Source organism: Schistocerca cancellata, chromosome 4, assembly GCF_023864275.1.
Source record: "Schistocerca cancellata isolate TAMUIC-IGC-003103 chromosome 4, iqSchCanc2.1, whole genome shotgun sequence".
NCBI lineage: Eukaryota > Metazoa > Arthropoda > Insecta > Orthoptera > Acrididae > Schistocerca > Schistocerca cancellata.
In genome coordinates this window covers 688,461,491-688,480,780 of record NC_064629.1, presented here as the reverse complement: position 1 = coordinate 688,480,780, position 19,290 = coordinate 688,461,491, and the positions used below count along the sequence as shown (strand labels likewise).

Below are 19,290 nucleotides of genomic sequence, written 5' to 3'. Positions count from 1 at the left end.
ACGTCCATTGAAGATAGATTGTAGACTGTACGCACAGACTGTACACTGATTGTGTACTCTCACGACAATAGACTTATATATCCACTGGAAAATATCCTTGGTGGTCAAAACCGGTCGTGGTAATCAAAAATAAAAATAAAAGTGCTTCTGGTGCTGTCATTTGATACCAAGTTGCAGCTAAGTGTCACACCACTCAACCTTCTTCCAAAAACAGCTTGTACGTTACATCAGCTGCGAATACGATTCCGTCCCTCCATTACGTCTACATACACCCTATAGCAATATGAGGTTTGTTCCTCTCGTGATGATATTCTTAAGAGTTGTGGATCAAGAGATCAGAGCGCAGAACTGTAGTTTTACAGGCGGTCATGTTTCGGTAATACAACACCGTCTGCCCTAAGTTCCACCATGTTCATTAACTTCTTGTATCCCATTTTCATTAGAGCTATATCTCTCCAAAGATTTGCTGATATACTGTGTCTGCCATAGGTTTCATTAGAATGAACAGTCCTCTGGGTGCTTTATTATGATATTACCGAACAAGGTTCTATTCACGACAAGACCAGGAAGCGACGACGAGAGATTTTTTCCCTAGAGCAGAACAATAGGAACCGCTGTACAGCTTGCTCGCCGTTAACTCCAATAGTCTTCTCACCAATGACTTCAAGGCAATCAAAGCGTAACACTACTTCCTCCCTTTCTTCTGTTAGTCGATGTGAAAGAAACAGCCGACGGAGGTAGATCCAGAGTTAGTTAGTTGTCTCGCATAAGCAAGACATCGCACCCGATCTTCTTTCCAGATACGCTACACCAGATTTCCCCTTTTTCCTTTCGTTTACTCCAAACCAACGGCATTGTGATGTCTTCGCAAAAGCCACGGATGAGAACACGAAAATGTTCTGGAATTGGACCGATCGTGATGCTACAGTAATTAAACTGCTGAACCTTTGTTCTGGTGGTGCGCGGTTTAATTTCCCGTCCACCAATCCCGATTTAGATACTTCGAGGTTTTTATCAATGATATCAGGTGCGCATCGGAATGCTTTCTTCAGCTGGCCAAGGCCACTGCCTTCGCCAAGTAAGTTTGTGCTACGGCAAGAATTTCCACCACGTCAGAGGACGCAGATTTTTGCCCTTCTTCCGAGAATACACGAACGGTCATCACATTGCATTCGAATATATTTTGACATACACGCTCATTTTTGACCTGTAGTTTTCTAGGGTTACCTTTAAATACTAAATGAACGTATCAATGATACTCTTCCACCAGCAACGTGGGTAGTCAAGTCATTGTAATCAGAGTAATCTGTGTGACTCAAACGTCAGCGCTGCTTGCTGTAGACTAGAATGCCCTGGGTTCGATGCCGGATGCGGATCAGCGCTTTCATCTCTACCTTCACACCAGACTCGCGTTCGAAATAAGTGGAATAAAAATCCCCACACGCCCATCCTGTTAAAAGGTCTTCATTATTTCCTTAAAACACTATGGGTGAACTCAGGGATAGTGACTTGAAATTGAAATATTAAAATGCACAACGGAAGTACACGACGAATGTGTCGCACAGAAATCTACACCACGTAAGTCGTCGCCACATTTCACGAAATAACCTTAAGACGATTTCACGTATATTTATGCAAAACAATTTATCTCGTAAGTTTACCGAATTTTGAAAGGAAAACTTTTTTTTTTATTTTAGTGCACAAAACCAATAACGACTTCCAAACGAGGCCCCAAACAGGAATGAAAAAAGTTTCCACATTTTGACGTCTGCACTGTGTGAGTTCGTTAAATTCATGGAAAACTAGTTGAATAAACACTATCCTACGTTTTATAGCAGCAAACGCGCTCTGGAAAACAAAAAAAGTCTGTAAGAACCATCCGACAATTGGTTTGTAAGGAATCCGAAAGCATTTTCATTTATAAAAACTTTTTAAAACCATGATTGTGGCTTGTTGCTATTTCAAATTATAAGCTGTATAGTTAAACCCCACTGTTCCTTGTTTTCCAAATCGCTGTGTACTGGAATTCGGCTTCCCTTCTCGTGGATACCGAGAGACCACAGACTTGTTGAATATGCTTACGCATCATTACTACCTAAACTCTTTCTCTTTTTTCTCAGAATTAAAAATAAAGGTGGCCCAATTCCAACTCTATTGAACGCCATTAAATCGACGAATCACCTACACATTTTTAAATCACTGCCCATTTTTTGAACAGCGAGAAATCGCATTACTGAATATAGCGATACAATATCATTTCTTGTGTGCTTTTCAGATCAACTGAGCTTCGAAAATACACTATGTGATCAAAAGTATCCGGACACCTGGCTGAAAATGACTTACAAGTTCGTGGCGCCCTCCACCGGTAATGCTGGAATTCAATATGGTGTTGGCCCACCCTTAGCCCTGACGACAGTTTCTACTCCCGTTCAAACAGGTGCTGGAAGGTTTCTTGGGGAATGGCAGCCCATTCTTCGCGGAGTGCTGCACTGAGGAGAGGTATCGATGTTGATCGGTGAGGCCTGCCACGAAGTCGTCGTTCCAAAACATCCAAATGGTGTTCTATAGGACTCTGTGCAGGCCAGTCCATTACAGGGATGTTATTGTCGTGTAACCACTCCGCCACAGGCCTTGCATTATGAACAGGTGCTCGATCGTGTTGAAAGATGCAATCGCCAACACCCGAATTGCTCTTCAACAGTGGGAAGCGACAAAATGCTTAAAACAGCAATGTAGGCCTGTGCTGTGGTAGTGCCACGCAAAACGACAAGGAGTGCAACCCCGTCCATGAAAAATACGACCACACCATAACACCACCGACTCCGAATTTTACTGTTGGCACTACACTCGCTGGCAGATGACGTTCACCGGGCATTCACCATACCCACACCCTGCCATCGGATCGCCACATTGTGTACCGTGATTCGTCACTCCACACAAAGTTTTTCCACTGTTCAATCATCCAATGTTTACGCTCCTTACACCAAGCGAGGCACCGTGTGGCATTTACTGGCGTGATGTGTGGCTTATGAGCAGCCGCTCGACCATGAAATCCAAGTTTTCTCACCTCCCGCCTAACTGTCATAGTACTTGCAGTGGATCCTGATGCACTCTGGAATTCCTGTGTGATGGTCTGGATAGATGTCTGCCTATTACACATTACGACCCTCTTCCACTGTCGGCGGTGTCTGTCAGTCAACAGACGAGGTCGCCCTGTACTCTTTTGTGCTGTACGTGCCCCTTCACGTTTCCACTTCACTATCACATCAGAAACAGCTGACCTAGGAATGTTTAGGAGTGTGGAAATCTCGAGTACAGACGTATGACACAAGTGACACCCATCACCTGACCATGTTAGAAGTCCGTGAGTTCCGCGGAGCGCCCCGGTCTGCTCTCTCACGATGTCTAATGACTACAGAGGTCGCTGATATGGAGTACCTGGCAGTAGGTGGAAGCACAATGCACCTAATATAAAAAAACCTAAGTTTTTGGGGGTGCCTGGATACCTTTGATCACATAGTGTATATCAACAAACAACAGTTAAATCCAAAATTGCATTTTGTGCGACGGTGTTGATCTCAAAAATATATCAGAAGATAAAAATAATGCCACAAAAACTTTGGTGCACTACCAGCTTTTCATATTATTTCAGGAAAAAAACATTGTTTTGTCGACGGACAAATGGAATATACACTCCTGGAAATTGAAATAAGAACACCGTGAATTCATTGTCCCAGGAAGGGGAAACTTTATTGACACATTCCTGGGGTCAGATACATCACATGATCACACTGACAGAACCACAGGCACATAGACACAGGCAACAGAGCATGCACAATGTCGGCACTAGTACAGTGTATATCCACCTTTCGCAGCAATGCAGGCTGCTATTCTCCCATGGAGACGATCGTAGAGATGCTGGATGTAGTCCTGTGGAACGGCTTGCCATGCCATTTCCACCTGGCGCCTCAGTTGGACCAGCGTTCGTGCTGGACGTGCAGACCGCGTGAGACGACGCTTCATCCAGTCCCAAACATGCTCAATGGGGGACAGATCCGGAGATCTTGCTGGCCAGGGTAGTTGACTTACACCTTCTAGAGCACGTTGGGTGGCACGGGATACATGCGGACGTGCATTGTCCTGTTGGAACAGCAAGTTCCCTTGCCGGTCTAGGAATGGTAGAACGATGGGTTCGATGACGGTTTGGATGTACCGTGCACTATTCAGTGTCCCCTCGACGATCACCAGTGGTGTACGGCCAGTGTAGGAGATCGCTCCCCACACCATGATGCCGGGTGTTGGCCCTGTGTGCCTCGGTCGCATGCAGTCCTGATTGTGGCGCTCACCTGCACGGCGCCAAACACGCATACGACCATCATTGGCACCAAGGCAGAAGCGACTCTCATCGCTGAAGACGACACGTCTCCATTCGTCCCTCCATTCACGCCTGTCGCGACACCACTGGAGGCGGGCTGCACGATGTTGGGGCGTGAGCGGAAGACGGCCTAACGGTGTGCGGGACCGTAGCCCAGCTTCATGGAGACGGTTGCGAATGGTCCTCGCCGATACCCCAGGAGCAACAGTGTCCCTAATTTGCTGGGAAGTGGCGGTGCGGTCCCCTACGGCACTGCGTAGGATCCTACGGTCTTGGCGTGCATCCGTGCGTCGCTGCGGTCCGGTCCCAGGTCGACGGGCACGTGCACCTTCCGCCGACCACTGGCGACAACATCGATGTACTGTGGAGACCTCACGCCCCACGTGTTGAGCAATTCGGCGGTACGTCCACCCGGCCTCCCGCATGCCCACTATACGCCCTCGCTCAAAGTCCGTCAGCTGCACATACGGTTCACGTCCACGCTGTCGCGGCATGCTACCAGTGTTAAAGACTGCGATGGAGCTCCGTATGCCACGGCAAATTGGCTGACACCGACGGCGGCAGTGCACAAATGCTGCGCAGCTAGCGCCATTCGACGGCCAACACCGCGGTTCCTGGTGTGTCCGCTGTGCCGTGCGTGTGATCATTGCTTGTACAGCTCTCTCGCAGTGTCCGGAGCAAGTATGGTGGGTCTGACACACCGGTGTCAATGTGTTATTTTTTCCATTTCCAGGAGTGTATTTCCCTTAAGAATACGAGTATGAATAGTGGAATAGTTTGCAATAGTCACATTTTGGCCGATTTACATGGAACTGAACGATATGCCTGTTCATCTCTTCTGATACCGAAGAAGTTGGAGCACACTGGACTCGAGTTCGGGAGTTCAAATCCGCTTCCGAACGTTCTGATGTCGGTTTTCAGCGATTTTTATAACTCGTCCCACGCAAATGCCGAGATGGTTCCTTTCAAAGGGCACGTCCAATTTTCCTTCGCCGTCCTTGAAACAGGTCGACGGGACATAAAACCTAAATCTCCCTTCCTTTATGATGACAAACAACGTGTGAATTGCAGTTACGTCAAAATAGCGTCGTTGAAAGCAATTTTGAGATGTTTTGGTGTAGTGACTATCATAATACATGAGTGCAGCATATTTAAGTAAAACATATTCCAAATGCCGTAACAACGTGACGTCTAGACTGTTCATTGATGACTTTGATTACCTCTCAGAAGAAAAGCGTCTAATTTGCGTTGACCTAAAGCTTCCTTGGGATTTTTTTTCCACAGGCAGCTAACTGCGTCCAAATAACCAATTTAAGGAAGCAGAGAGATAATTTAAAATCGATTTCGAAACGCAGTGTTTGTTACTATACACACTCATAGGTTTGAAAAGCTGTTCTTATTCGGCACTTGCGCTAGATAAAATAAATAAAACATCACTAACCCTCACATCAGAACAAATGACATTTCTGGTATGTGGACCTTTACATGGCAACTGCTCTTCTTAAATGCCACAGCAGCTATAACACAGAAACTGCAAGTAAGTCAGCACATCTCTGTTGTCATTACATGTACATGACTTATGACGAAACTACATCTACAATGCCAAGATAATAACAGGACTATAATTATGAAGATTATTAAATTCTTGTCCTCGCGAGGTTGTGTCTGCTTACTTCTCCGTGTATTTCAAAAAAGTTCTTGAACAACAACAAAAAGTCACTTTTTTTGTAGTATCATTCAAAGTTGATTTAAGTTTTGAGTCACAAATAGAAAAGAGGGATAACAGGTGCAATAATTTTCATTGATTTCTCAGTTATTTTTAGTTTCAATGTACCCTCCGCCACGCGTAGATCTTCGCTTCCGTGCAACGGTTCAAAGTAGGAACCATGTGGAATATTCTTCAAAGGCCGTCCTCATAAGATTGATTGGACCTCCAAAGTACAACAACCCAGAAAAAAATCTTGTTCTTTTTCTATTGTCTGACCAGATGCAGAGAACATCCCAGCAAATTTTGCGGTGGCAGAATGCTGGCAGTTACACAGGAAACGCGTTGCGACTGAGACGGCACGGCGTGCTGGCCGACGCATTACGGGATTGCCGTCACGTCCGTGGCACAGGCCCAACGTTGCGTGGCGCACCCTGATTTGCGACACCTGCTCCAATCGCTTCAGCGCGGTGCGTAACTTCTTCAACACTTCTCTGCAGACGGACGCTCCCGCTGATGTAGCGCAGTTTAGAAGCCAGAACCAGTTACGTGAACCTGTTTGTTAGTATGTCGTTTATTCATAACTAGCTCAGTACCCGGCGTTGCCCGGATGTGTATTTATTGCAATCATCTATTAGTCCATCTCCTCCTTCACCCTCTGTCAGTCAATCTGCTCCGCCCCGCTCTCTCTGTCCATCTCCTCCTCTATCCTTTCTTTATACATCACCTCTTCACCCCTCTCTCTGTCCATCTCCTCCCCTTGCCTTTATCTGTTCATTTCCTCCTCCGTCTCACTCTCTGTCCATCTTCTCATCCCCCTCTCTCTGTCCATCTCCTCCTCCCCCTCTCTAACTCCACCTCTGCCCCCTCTCTGTCCACCCACTCTTCTTGCCTTTCTGTCCATTTCCCCTCCCCCTCTCTCTATCCATCTCTTCGTTCCATCCTCTCTCTCCACGTTACCACTCTCACTCTAGCTGGAGGTTGCTGGTTCTTACGCCCCACAGTATTTATTTCCAGATAGTAAGTAATATATGTACCATGTTTCGTTGAAATCTATCCAGGTGTGCTGAAGGAACTTTTTATCCACGACTTTGTCTGTGCAGGCACATGCCACATGTATTTCACATATATCTGACATATTTCATACATATTTGTTCCCATATTTCACCTTTATCTCTAGTAAATTTTTTCGCGGCAGCTTCGTTTCCACGCAGCTCAATGTTTCTGACGTTGTATCTCCTGAACCATATGTTAATACTGTCTGCTAAATGTGTTGCAAATAGAATTAGTACTAAAGAAATAATAAATTAAAAGGTCATGCCTGATCTGACGGCTTCACTGCAAGAACAGCTTAAATAAAACTTTTTCGCCGGCCGGGGTGGCCGAGCGGTTCTAGGCGCAACGGTCTGGAACCGCGCGACCACTACGGTCGCAGTTTCGAATCCTGCCTCGGGCATGGAAGTGTGTGATGTCCTTAGGTCAGTTAGGTTTAAGTAGTTCTAAGTTCTAGGGGACTGATGACCTCAGAAGTTAAGTCCCATAGTGCCCAGAGCCATTTGAACCATTTTGAATAAAACGTTTTCCTTTCATCATCTTGTGTGGCATATCAGCGAGAAAAAGTGTCGTAAAGGTTTGAAATTTTGTGTAAAGTTCGTTGCAGGTCAACCCTCATTCTCACATACTGGATGAATATAGTTTTGCTATTTTCGCGTGGTGAGCTGCGCTTCTTTTTCACCGCCACCTCCATCCCTTCGATAGGTATGTGATTCTTACGCCCACGATGATTGTTTCCAGACACTAAATGATGTATTTACCAAGTTTGGTTGAAATCGTTCTATTGGTTTAGGACGTGATGTGGAACATAAATACACACACTTTTATTATATATGTGGAACTATTCCGAGGGGAGAGATTGGAGCCCTACAACGTCCTCCTTATCCACGCAACACCATACATTAAAGTAAATAAGTGTGTTGCGTGGTATGCAGTGTTCACGATGTGGAGCTGACTTATTATTTACAAACATGTGAAAGATATTTTTTCCACTCGCTCATTTCTTCATGCTGACTTATGGAAGATGAGGCGGTTTCTCCATGACTGGAATTTAAGGCCTACTCTTAAACACTTTATCAATCACTGTCCCCTTTTCTTATATAAATGAAATGAAGCGTCTTAATAAATTATTGAGTTGATCTATTCAATAAACTACTTAACTTTAAACCAACACATATTAGAAATAAAAATCAATATTAAACAAGCAAGTTAATATTTATGTTGACCATCAACAATGACATTAACTATTTCACCGAACGCTGGGACAATTCTGTCTCTTAACGTTGTAGTGCAACCGATAATTTTTGGTATGGTGTGAGTAGTCAATGGGGGAAATTAAGTTCATGTTGTTTCCATTGGTCCTTCTGGAACAGTAGCATGTATTTTTGTGTTCATGATGGCTAATTATTGAATCCTAATCAAAATAAATAATATAGATATTCTTTCATTTCCTCCCAATATGTCTCAAACAAAATTCGTAGACTTGTCTGTTTGGATGAATCCTTAAGTGTCCCATGAACCGTTGGTGTGAGGATGCTAGTAAATATATCTTTATTATGACAGTTCTGAAAAGGGTATTAGCCTTTTCTTTCAAATTTAGTCACATTCTTTCATTCACTGAAAAACCATGAAACATATGCTTTCGTGTTTAATAATTATTTCCTTAATTTTTGCCCTTCATTAACTATAGCCTATTATGTTAAATTTGACATAGACTGTATCATCCTCTTACTTACTTGGTTGTAAAACCATGTAACATTTTATTTTATCATTATGAAAACTTTAAACTAATATGTCTAACATATGTTAATTTGCCTCCATCGATATTTCATTGGCCAACAACAATAGCTGCAGCACCATATGTTGCCATGTTTTCTGTTGTGAAGCCACGTGTAACGTAGAATTAGTGGACTCCATCTAATACATACCAGTAACAGTTTATTGGATACTGCAAGTTGCACTCAACAATGAGAACTGAAATGATTCGGAAATATTAGGATAACGTCTCCAAATCGTTGACGATGTCAGCATTAAGTTCACTGCTGCATCACTGGCAAATTGGAAATATTCGGCAGGAGTTGACAAACCGTTTAGATCCATTCACAATTGAAAAGGCAGAGATGGTGACACACAGACCAAGACGTTCCTACATGTTGGTTTCTGGGTTTTCGAAAAGAAATGGAAACATCAGTAAGAAGAAAATCTGCTAGTTTTTAGGCAAAGCATTATTTATCTGCCAGTGAACTCAAAAAATGTCAACTAAATACCTGTAAATAATGTTACAGAACGATATGGATGGAGACGCATTTATAACGTCAGTTGTAGGGAGGACAAAGGGGCGATTTAGATATGATGGAAGAATCCTGGGAATTTAGGAGTTACTTTTTTTCTAAGGAATGTCAGTCATACTGAAATTGCATTAATGATGAAAGACTAGATTTAAATTAAATACATTAAAAGATGATTTAAATTCAAATAATGAAAAAATGGCTCTGAGCACAATGGGACTTAACTTCTGAGGTCATCAGTCCCCAGAACTTAGAACTACTTAGACCTAACTAGCGGTCGTGCGGTTCCAGACTGTAGCGCCTAGAACCGCTCAGCCACTCCAGCCGGCCAAATAAGGAAACTTAGTTATAAAAATTCATATTTTTGTTATAGTAATCCATCTGAATACTTGTTTCAGGTAGAGTTTTGTGCTAGTATTTCTCATGCAAGTAATATACTGCCCCATACATCTATCTGAACCTCTTTCGGTGTAAACATGTAAATTCTCATATGGATGATGGAAAAGAATATTTATGATATAATTAATAAAATACATAAAAATCTGTCAGAACTAGTAATGGCAAATAAATAATGTGTTAACGTCAACTTCTCAAGAGTTTTAGTTAGAAATACATTGAATTTTGATTTTTACAAGACTTTGTAAAAAACACAGTGTTATGTGTACAGTTTTTCTAAATTAGTAGGAAGAACGTTTGATGATGTCAACAGTAAATATACATACACAAAAAGGTGATGATAATCTGTCATGAACAAAACAATACTCATTGTTAATGTCATAAAATTTATGAAACTTTATGTAGTGTTGAAATATTTATATAATTTTGTTAACGGTTTAATCAATCTCACATTTTTAGAATCAAATATTTCTTTGAAATATTGGAGAATAAATAGTCACACATAAAATATTATTTAAGAAATTGCTTTAAAACAGTTTGTTTATAAAATTCTAATTAAAAAATATCATATATGATTTTCTTAAGAAAACCTATAAATTCTCACACATTTACATCACATCCTCTAACATGTTTCTCTCATTTTCTGTTTAAAATCCAGGATGCAATATTGTATCCCCATGACTTTCTTCAATAAAAATGACATTCCTCTCCTTAGGTAAACCATGGTCACTTCTAGAAGCCTTTTTTTTAAATAGTTAAATACCGTAATTCTGAATGCAAATTAAGCCATATCTTGTGCTCTGGTTGCATCTCCAGGACAATAATACCTGGCAATCTAAATTAAGTCTTGCTGTCAGCTGCATTACATAACAGTGGTAACAATGATAAGATTCAAGTGCACAGAACATCAAACTAGAATTGTGATTCAAGTGATCTGTACATTCTCACAGCAGAACTTTGAGCGTAGTTTTTAATTTGAAGAAAACATCAGATCTGCAAGAAACTTTGGGCATACAACAGTGAAGTCTTGTAGAGCCATTACTCTACACTATGCATTATATTTATAAATGATCAAGTCTATGCTAGAAGCTTTTTGAGGCTGTTCAGAGTTGATACAATTGTATATACGATTAGGAAAGTGCAGAAAATCTGGCTGAAAATTAACATATGGTACAAGGACTGGATGTTGATTTTCAAAATAAACAAATGTAAAGTGTAACATGTAAGTAAATGGAAAGTTCCATTATACTTAGATTTTTTAAAACCAATGTTTGATGACCGTTTAGTAGAGTGCTATGACCAAAATCGTAATTGCATGTCTCGTCTTCTTAAATAATGCCACCTGAAATACATAGTGGGAAACTCCATAAATGTAACTGATTACATTCTCTGTGTATCTATACTGAATGAATATATAACTCAAGAAAATCTTCAGTCAGAATTGATGTCAAATAAAGTACCATTAAATAAACGACTCTTTATTTATTAGTTACCAAACATTTTGTTACATAGAACTAGTATAGCTTGAAAAGCAAAAGCTGTAATGTCATAACAAAACCTTATAATGCAGTCTGGTGGCTTTCTGGGCAAGTATCACATTTTGGACCTCAAGATTTAGGGTTCTATCTACACTTGAACCTATGAACCTTTTTACATTTTATGTTAATGGACAAATAATCAAATATTTTTGTTGTTGCATATTTATCTCCTTTCTGAACCACTGACAGCGTTAACAATGGGTAATAGAGGTTATCTTTCGCTCTAGTTTTGTACATATGAAGATCACTGTTCTTCTCAGATACTGATAGATTATTTATGACGAATTTCATTAATGAATATATGTATAAAATTCGTTATAAATAATCTATCACAATTTGAGAAGAACAGAGATGTCCATACCTAAAACACTAGACAGAAAAATGTCCTTTATTGTCCTTTAATAAAATGTCAGAGGCTCACAGAGGAGTTTAGTATGCAGCAACAAAAATCTTTGATGATTTGCCCAGTCACATAAAATGTCTGACAAGCAGCAAAGCAAATTTTATATCTAACATAAAATAATTTCTCCTGGACTACACCTTCTATTCCATTTGCTAATTTCTACTTAAAAACTGGCAGCCAGTACAATAAATAAATAAACATAAAAAATTGTTTTTAAGTGCATTTGCACGAATAAGACTAAAATAATAATTCGTTCATTAACTTTTACACTTTATGCATATCCTGCAAACTGAATCATTCTATATCATTCGATTATAGGATTGTTCAAATGATCTGTGGAACATGTGACTATTGTATTGTATTGTATTGTATGTTAACTGGGGGCCTAGGATCGACGGAGAGGCTCTGTCCCCACCGCAGCCGCAGTTGACCACAACCCCACGATGACTACCGCACTCCACTTCATCCCTCCGCTGCCCCACGCCGAACCACTCTTTCAGAGTTATTGTGTGGTTCGGCTCCCGTTGGACCCCTACAGGAGATGTCTCACACCAGACGAGTGTAACCCCTATGTTTGCATGGTAGAGTAATGGTGGTGTACGTGTACGTGGAGAATTTGCTTGCGCAGCAATCGCCGACATAGTGTAGCTGAGGCAGAATAAGGGGAACCAGCCCGCATTCGCCGAGGCAGATGGAAAACCGCTTAAAAACCATCCACAGACTGGCCGGCTCACCGGACCTCGACCGGGCGGATTCGCGCCGGCGACCAGGCGCTCCTTCTCAGTCTGGAAAGTTGTGCGTTACACTGCACGGCTAACCGGGCGGGCCAACATGTGACTAACTTACCCTTGTAGTTTACGAGACTTAAATAATAGTTGGGTTGTGGTTATGTTGGTTGGGTGATACAGTTTTCAAATAGGAGAGGGCAATAGGACCATGACCTGCAAGACACTGAGATGTTCATATCAGTCTGCGTATTTATGACAGCTTTAGTTTTAATCCGTTATGCGTAATTTATGTTGCAAACTTCATGGCTGCAAAAGTAAAGTAAGCTCGTATGACATTTTTGTCTGGGAGAGATCGAATAGTAGGTTCAGTCGCCCACTTTGTACTGTTTGCCATATCGCATACATTGCGCAAGTGTAAATGTTGTGTCTGAGGAGAATCTACTCATATTTTTCGTAGATGACATAACTGATTGCACTTAGATTTTGGTGACATGTTGGTGTGATTGATAACGATGAGAGAATGAAGAGAGGTGGAAACCCAGTGTCAGAACAAATGCCACTCATCTCAAGTATCATCATACAGCCACTATGCTTATCGTCACATCACACAGATGATTCGCTGTCAGCAGTGTCGCGCAATCTCACTCCAACGGAAAAAATGGAAAGATTTGAGAATTAGTCTGGTGATCAACAACAGGATGTCACTTGGCAGCTCTCCTCCACCTTCTGGCAAAATATTAGTGTCTAAAACTTGATTCTAACCAGACACCTTCATTTAGCGCTATATCACGCATTTCTACAGACGCTCAAGGTAAGTCAATGTTTACTGTTCCTCGCATTCTCGAAAACTGTAAAATTGCGCCAGTCATTAAACTGAGGGGACATGCTATTCTCTCTTCGCGGAGATGTGAAACTGGGAATCGTGTCGGAATGATGCGGAAGTAGAGAGGGTGGGAGGGAGGGATAGAAGGCTGCTTGGAGATATGGTCCGACCTCTGTCGACACCAACAGTAAGCTGTTGGCCGTCCACACAATGTTACGAAAACTGCGTGCGCTTGGGAATGTGCGCACGAGGTCAGTCTGCTTTGATGTCTATTCTTCTCAACGTATCATCTCGCATACATGATAGCCCAATTTTCCGCCATCGTAGCAGGTGATCCAAAAAAAAAAAACGACGCGTGTCGTTCAACAAAATTGCCTGGCGTTGTCCTGAAGGCAGACTCGAGACTGCTAATGTGCGTCATGTGAGTTACTAGAAAGTGACTACAAGTGGGTCGGTGGTGATGAATATATTTGGTTACAAAGCAAAGTTAACTACATTTAGTACTGCATTTTCTTTTGTCCGCAGATAACAACCGGAAGAGGTTGAAATCTAGCATACTAGAGCTATTATGAAATACAAATGGACGATCTAATGACAAGAAATATTAACAATATACTAAATGATTACTGTGTCTACCATCGCGACTATGCCTAAAACTGCTACATGTAGAGAGCTTATGTGTCACTGTACAGTGAACGAAATTCGATCCTCTACCAGAAACATAGACCCAGCTTTAATGAGCATGTGTGTGTGTGTGTGTGTGTGTGTGTGTGTGTGTGTGTGTGTGTGTGTGTTAATACAGACTATCGATTACTCCCACCTTCCAAGCTAACCAAAGACACTCTCAAGAAGTTACTGAGATCAGTTAGTACTAATCAAGAACACCCAGTACATCTAAAAATCACGTCGAAAGCTAGTATGGGTAACTAACTGAAGAATAACGTTTAATGTTTCGTTGATATTTAATTTGATAGAGTGGACTAGCTTAGATGCGAAAGAATGAGGCGAGGAACTGACGCTACACTTTTGGAGGAACTCATTCCAACATGCACCTACGAATCAATACAACCCTCGATGAACGTCACTCTGCCAGTTATCTGCAAAGTTTTTAACAAAATTTCTCCATAGTGGGTTTTTCGAAATCGGTCTATAAAAACGTGTATGATCTTTAATGAGTAGTTGCTCATCTGTAGAACCGCTTGTAAGAATAACATTAACCAACATTATGACGAAAAAATTTCTTCTGGAAGAGTTACTGAACTTCAGTATGTACAAGAAGTAAGTATTGTAGATCGCGATGAATTTCTCGCTGCTAATAGTGAGACAGCCGAAAAGGTTTGTCTCATTTTGTTTCTAGTTTTCCACAATGAGCTCTGAAGAAGACAGTCTCGTTCGAGAACAAGATTCCACGCATTTGATCCATTCCGTTTGGATGAGTTAACGCTGTGCCGTTTCAGTTACACATGGTTTATAAGTCGGATGCGACTGTGATTCTCAAAACACTCAAAGCAAAGCTCATGTAAATACTCAATCATTATCTTACCGTTTATTTATAACGTTTCGTGTTGTATCAGTACGAAACTGCCGTTGTGATTTCATTTTATTATATTCACTGTGCTATACTTCGAAAACATCCGTTCATCTTCAGGCACGGGCCTTTTGTTAACGTACATATTATGTACTTCTGTGATTCCGTGTACGAAATTTCTTGTACCTTGAAGCATTAGTATTACTTTCATCCTGAATACAGGCAAGTAAATGATACAAGTCGAACAAATCACATCATGTATATTGTTTGTTCCACCGCAATTGATGATGTCTATCACAATAGACCACATGTCAGGTATGAAAAAAAAAATGAATCGTCATCTGACCATGAAAACGTAAGTCTCCGATAGATGTCCTCATAATAAACAATAAAAGTGACTGGTAGCGTTATTATTTTGTACACCACAGAAAATTCACATACGACGAGGAAGTTGAATCATTTATTGTCAGGCAAATGCATAATGAGGCTTCTAAGTGTTTTACTGCTTGCTGTAACTTTGGAGTTCAGCTTCAGTGTATGAATAGGAGACTACTATGTAAAGCAGCTGGTTACACCGTATTTGTACTTACAGTAAGGGGGATCGTAGTCTTTTCTTACGAGAAATTGTTGTTAACATAGTTCCAATTTCTGTAATCTAATGAATTCAAATCGCAGACCTTACTAAATCAAAAAAGTACAAAAGTTTCTATTAAAATAGGTTTACCAAGTAAATGAACGATTCTTTGCATGAGCAGCTCCAAATTCTTGTACTGCTCACAGTCTCTTTCATTTTTCTCTTAGAAACTCTCCCTTCCCAGTTTCCACTAAAGGCTATGATACACCATAGATTATCCTAATAAGAGAATCAATGCACAATTCCACTCTTTAATTTATGAAATCATATATACGACAATTTGAACCACACGGCTATTCCTTGAAATTGTAGATAAATGCTGTATGCGTTTCAGCTGTCCTAACTTCCCAACGTATACTGGTCCGCAGGAAAAAAGAACCCTTAGGTTTTTTCCGTCTCATCATTATAGTAGCATTCCAATTGGAGAACATTGGTGCCAATATAAAGCTGTCATCTTGTAGATCATTTCTGGTTTTACTTTCGTCTGATGTTCTGCACAAAACTGAGGGAGCTGAACGATGTAGGTAGCTTGACCTACAAAGGCTGTACGGAAAGTTTCACTGTCACCAATATGCCGCAAATTCCCATGATAAACGAAAGACGGTCAGTAAACTTGATACCTAACAAGTTCATGAAAAAGCCATTTGACAGAATGAACTATGAACAGACTCGTGCCTCGATTTTGATACCAATCAGAGACTCTCTTGTCAGAGACAAGTGTGGTGTTTTTAAAACTGTGTCGGCCCCATCTTTACGAGAGTGAACCACTTTAGGTTACCTTGGTAGGACTTGACAATAAAATGCAGTGCTTTTCATTACAATTCTGAAGGTCATACCTTCCTGTAACCAGGAACATTGTATGTCGGCACTGCAAGATTGTGTATAAATGACTGCAGTCAAAGCAATCCTGAAAATTTGACTGTTTTATGTTCCTATTCCGCGACTGCGTGGCATTTGTACCATTTGTACAAGTGCAGTAAGTCATTTTACAAAAAGAGGCAGTGCTCTACCTCAAGCGACAGTATGCAGCTAATGTCGAACAGCCCTTTGATGTGGTCTGAAACAGATTACGTTACGTATACTAAAGAGTTAGGTAAACAGTGTGAAGACAAATCACAAGAAAGGAAAGTTGGTTGTACAAAAAATCGTGACCGAAGTGACGTAGATTCTAAGGCACTAATCTCAGGAGACACGAACTTCGTGCGCCTAACTTAGGTTTTCCTTTAAGTGGTTCGTACCAATGCCGAGACGGGATAACTAGGTCACGACCGCTCCCTACTAGCTGAAATTCTCCTACTCAGTTCATACTGTGTGTCTAGGAATCTGTGTCTGGGCAACGTTAAAATCCAACATTTCTCCCTTGAAACAAAAATTTAATTTTCCAAAATACGTTTAGTTACTTTACTACTAATAATTTCTATAGTCATAAGGGCTGTTAATGACACTGACCTCAACATTTATTGACAAATACATTATCGCTCTGTCGATTCCGAACAGAGCGAGATGCAGATCAAAGTAACTATTTTCGGATATCTGATTCTTTTACTATGTGTTAGACATCACTGCCGATAGATCAGGCAATAATGATAATCCAGTGAGATTCTGGGAAGTACCGGGCGCGACTCTCGGAAAAGAAGAAAACTGTTAGAGGCCCTCGCGGAAGCCACGAACTACCTCTCTTAAGAGAAAATTAGCGCAACGATTTGCCACTGATTCGATCACGCGATGCGAGATCAAAGGAAAAAGAAAATCACAAAGTGTCATCCGTATCGCACTTCGCTAGCCTTGACGACGTAACAAGGCCAAACAAAATGTCTGTCATTAAACAGCTGTCGTTGTGACATCAGGAGACATCCACCTTTAGGTGTCTCGTAGCCAGCAACAACAACGTTACAGAGAGACTGTCTCATGTATGCGAATTACTCACAAGGGAACCTCTCCATCGCACCCCCCTCAGATTTAGTTATAAGTTGGCATAGTGGATAGGTCTTGAAAAAACGGAACACAGAGCAATCGAGAAAACAGGAAGAAGTTGTGTGGAACTATGAAAAAAATAGCAAAATATACAAACTGAGTAGTCCATGCGCAACATAGGCAACATCAAGGACAGCGTGAGCTAAGGAGCGTCGTGGTCCCGTGGTTAGCGTGAGCGGCTGCGAAATGTTTTCATTTTCTATCTTCGCGGAGTTATGATCTGTCCGTTCGTTAATTGACGTCTCTATTCACTGTAATAAGTTTAGTGTCTGTGTTTTGCGACCGCACCGCAAAACCGTGCGATTAGTAGACGAAAGGACGTGCCTCTCCAATGGGAACTGGAAACATTTGATCGCAAGGTCATAGGTCAACCGATTCATCCACAGGAAAACACGTCTGATATATTCTATACGATACTGGTGACGGCATGTGCGTCACATGACAGGAAAATGTTGTTGACCCACCTAACTTGTACACTTGGCGAATGGGTAAAAAGATTCTTCCACCTTGCCCGATTTAGGTTTTCTTGTGGATGTGATAATCACTCCCAAAAAAGTGATGAAAACATAACGGACGGACAGATAATAATTGTCTGAAAATAAAAAATTAAATTTTTCACTCAAGGGAAGACCTGAACCAAGGACCCTTTCGTTCCGCAGCCGCTCTCGCTAACCACGGGACCACGGCGCTCCTTAGCTCAGAGTCTCTTTGATGTTGCCTATCTTGCGCATGGACTACTCAGTTTGTATATTTTGCTTATTTTTTTCATAGTTCCACACAACTTCTTCCTGTTTTCTCGATTGATCTGTGTTCCGGTTTTCAAGGCCTATCCACTGTGCCAACTTATAACTAAATCTGAGGGAGGTGCGATGGGGAGGTTCCCTTGTTAGTACCTAGAAAGCCTCACGCAGCCGAAAGATACGTGGCTAAGAGCAAGCTTATGAGATCCAGGAGAAGTTTAGTCTGATTTGGACAGACCACTAGGTATGTGAATATTTAGATAGTGCTGTGGAAGTGGAGGACAACCAGTATGACAAGTAAACACGGATTTATTTCTGGAGATGTCTATGTCGAACGAATACGTGAAATGTAAAATTGTAATTTGATGTTATCGAGTTGGCACAACAAATACCACGTCATATAATAAGAAAAAAAGTAGTGCCCTGAATGCAAACATCTCTAACTTACAGGGGCATCAAGTAGTAATGTTAGGCTCTGGTGACTGCGAATTTGTGGAACGAATCTGAACAAAAACATAATTTGACTCGTGAAGATCTTCCACATACGAACGTTCTCATCGTTTTAACAAAGTGATGTTATTTAGTAGAGTATAAGAAAGGAGACTTACATTTACAAACGCGAGTGAGAAGAAAGCGTGTTGCGAAGCGGCGATCTCATTAACGTCGCCCGTGGTTGCAGTTCCATGCGATTGTTGCGGGCGGGCAGGTCCCGTGGCGTCCCGTTAGCGCACTGACCTGAGCTGGGAGGACACTCACATACCGAACGAGTCCGCCGTGCAGCGCCGCCCGCAGCTGACTGAGTGCGCGCCGCGACCAACGACCGCTCGCCGCTCTCCGCTCGCGGGCCGCGGACACCCCCCCCCCCCCCCACACCCCCGATCCGCTCCGGGCGCCCTCCTTACGGCCAGAAGCTCGCGGCCTTAATTTTTGTATTTCTTCTCCGGCAAAGCGATGGCTTTCTGCTCTAGCGGGAAGCAGCGTCCGCAGCCGCCGTTACACTTGACGTCGCCCGGGGCACGTACGCCCCCGCGCCGACACCTGCTTCCTCGTCGCGCCGCTGCCTTGGCACTGACGAGCGACAAAGGACCTTTCACTCCGCGCAGAG

General features: G+C 42.0%; 1 protein-coding gene across 2 annotated transcripts in view; it reads right to left on the bottom strand.

Annotated features, from left to right (window-relative positions):
* LOC126183516 (serine proteinase stubble-like) overlaps window positions 1-18,964 on the bottom strand; it is a 225,804-nt gene extending 206,840 nt beyond the window's left edge. For both annotated transcript variants that reach the window (XM_049925571.1, XM_049925572.1), the window contains exon 1: window positions 18,794-18,964. In XM_049925571.1, the coding sequence (XP_049781528.1) occupies window positions 18,794-18,795 (2 nt within the window). In that variant the 5' untranslated portion in view covers window positions 18,796-18,964. The remainder of the gene's footprint in view (window positions 1-18,793) is intronic.
* Between the last annotated feature and the right edge of the window lie 326 nt (window positions 18,965-19,290).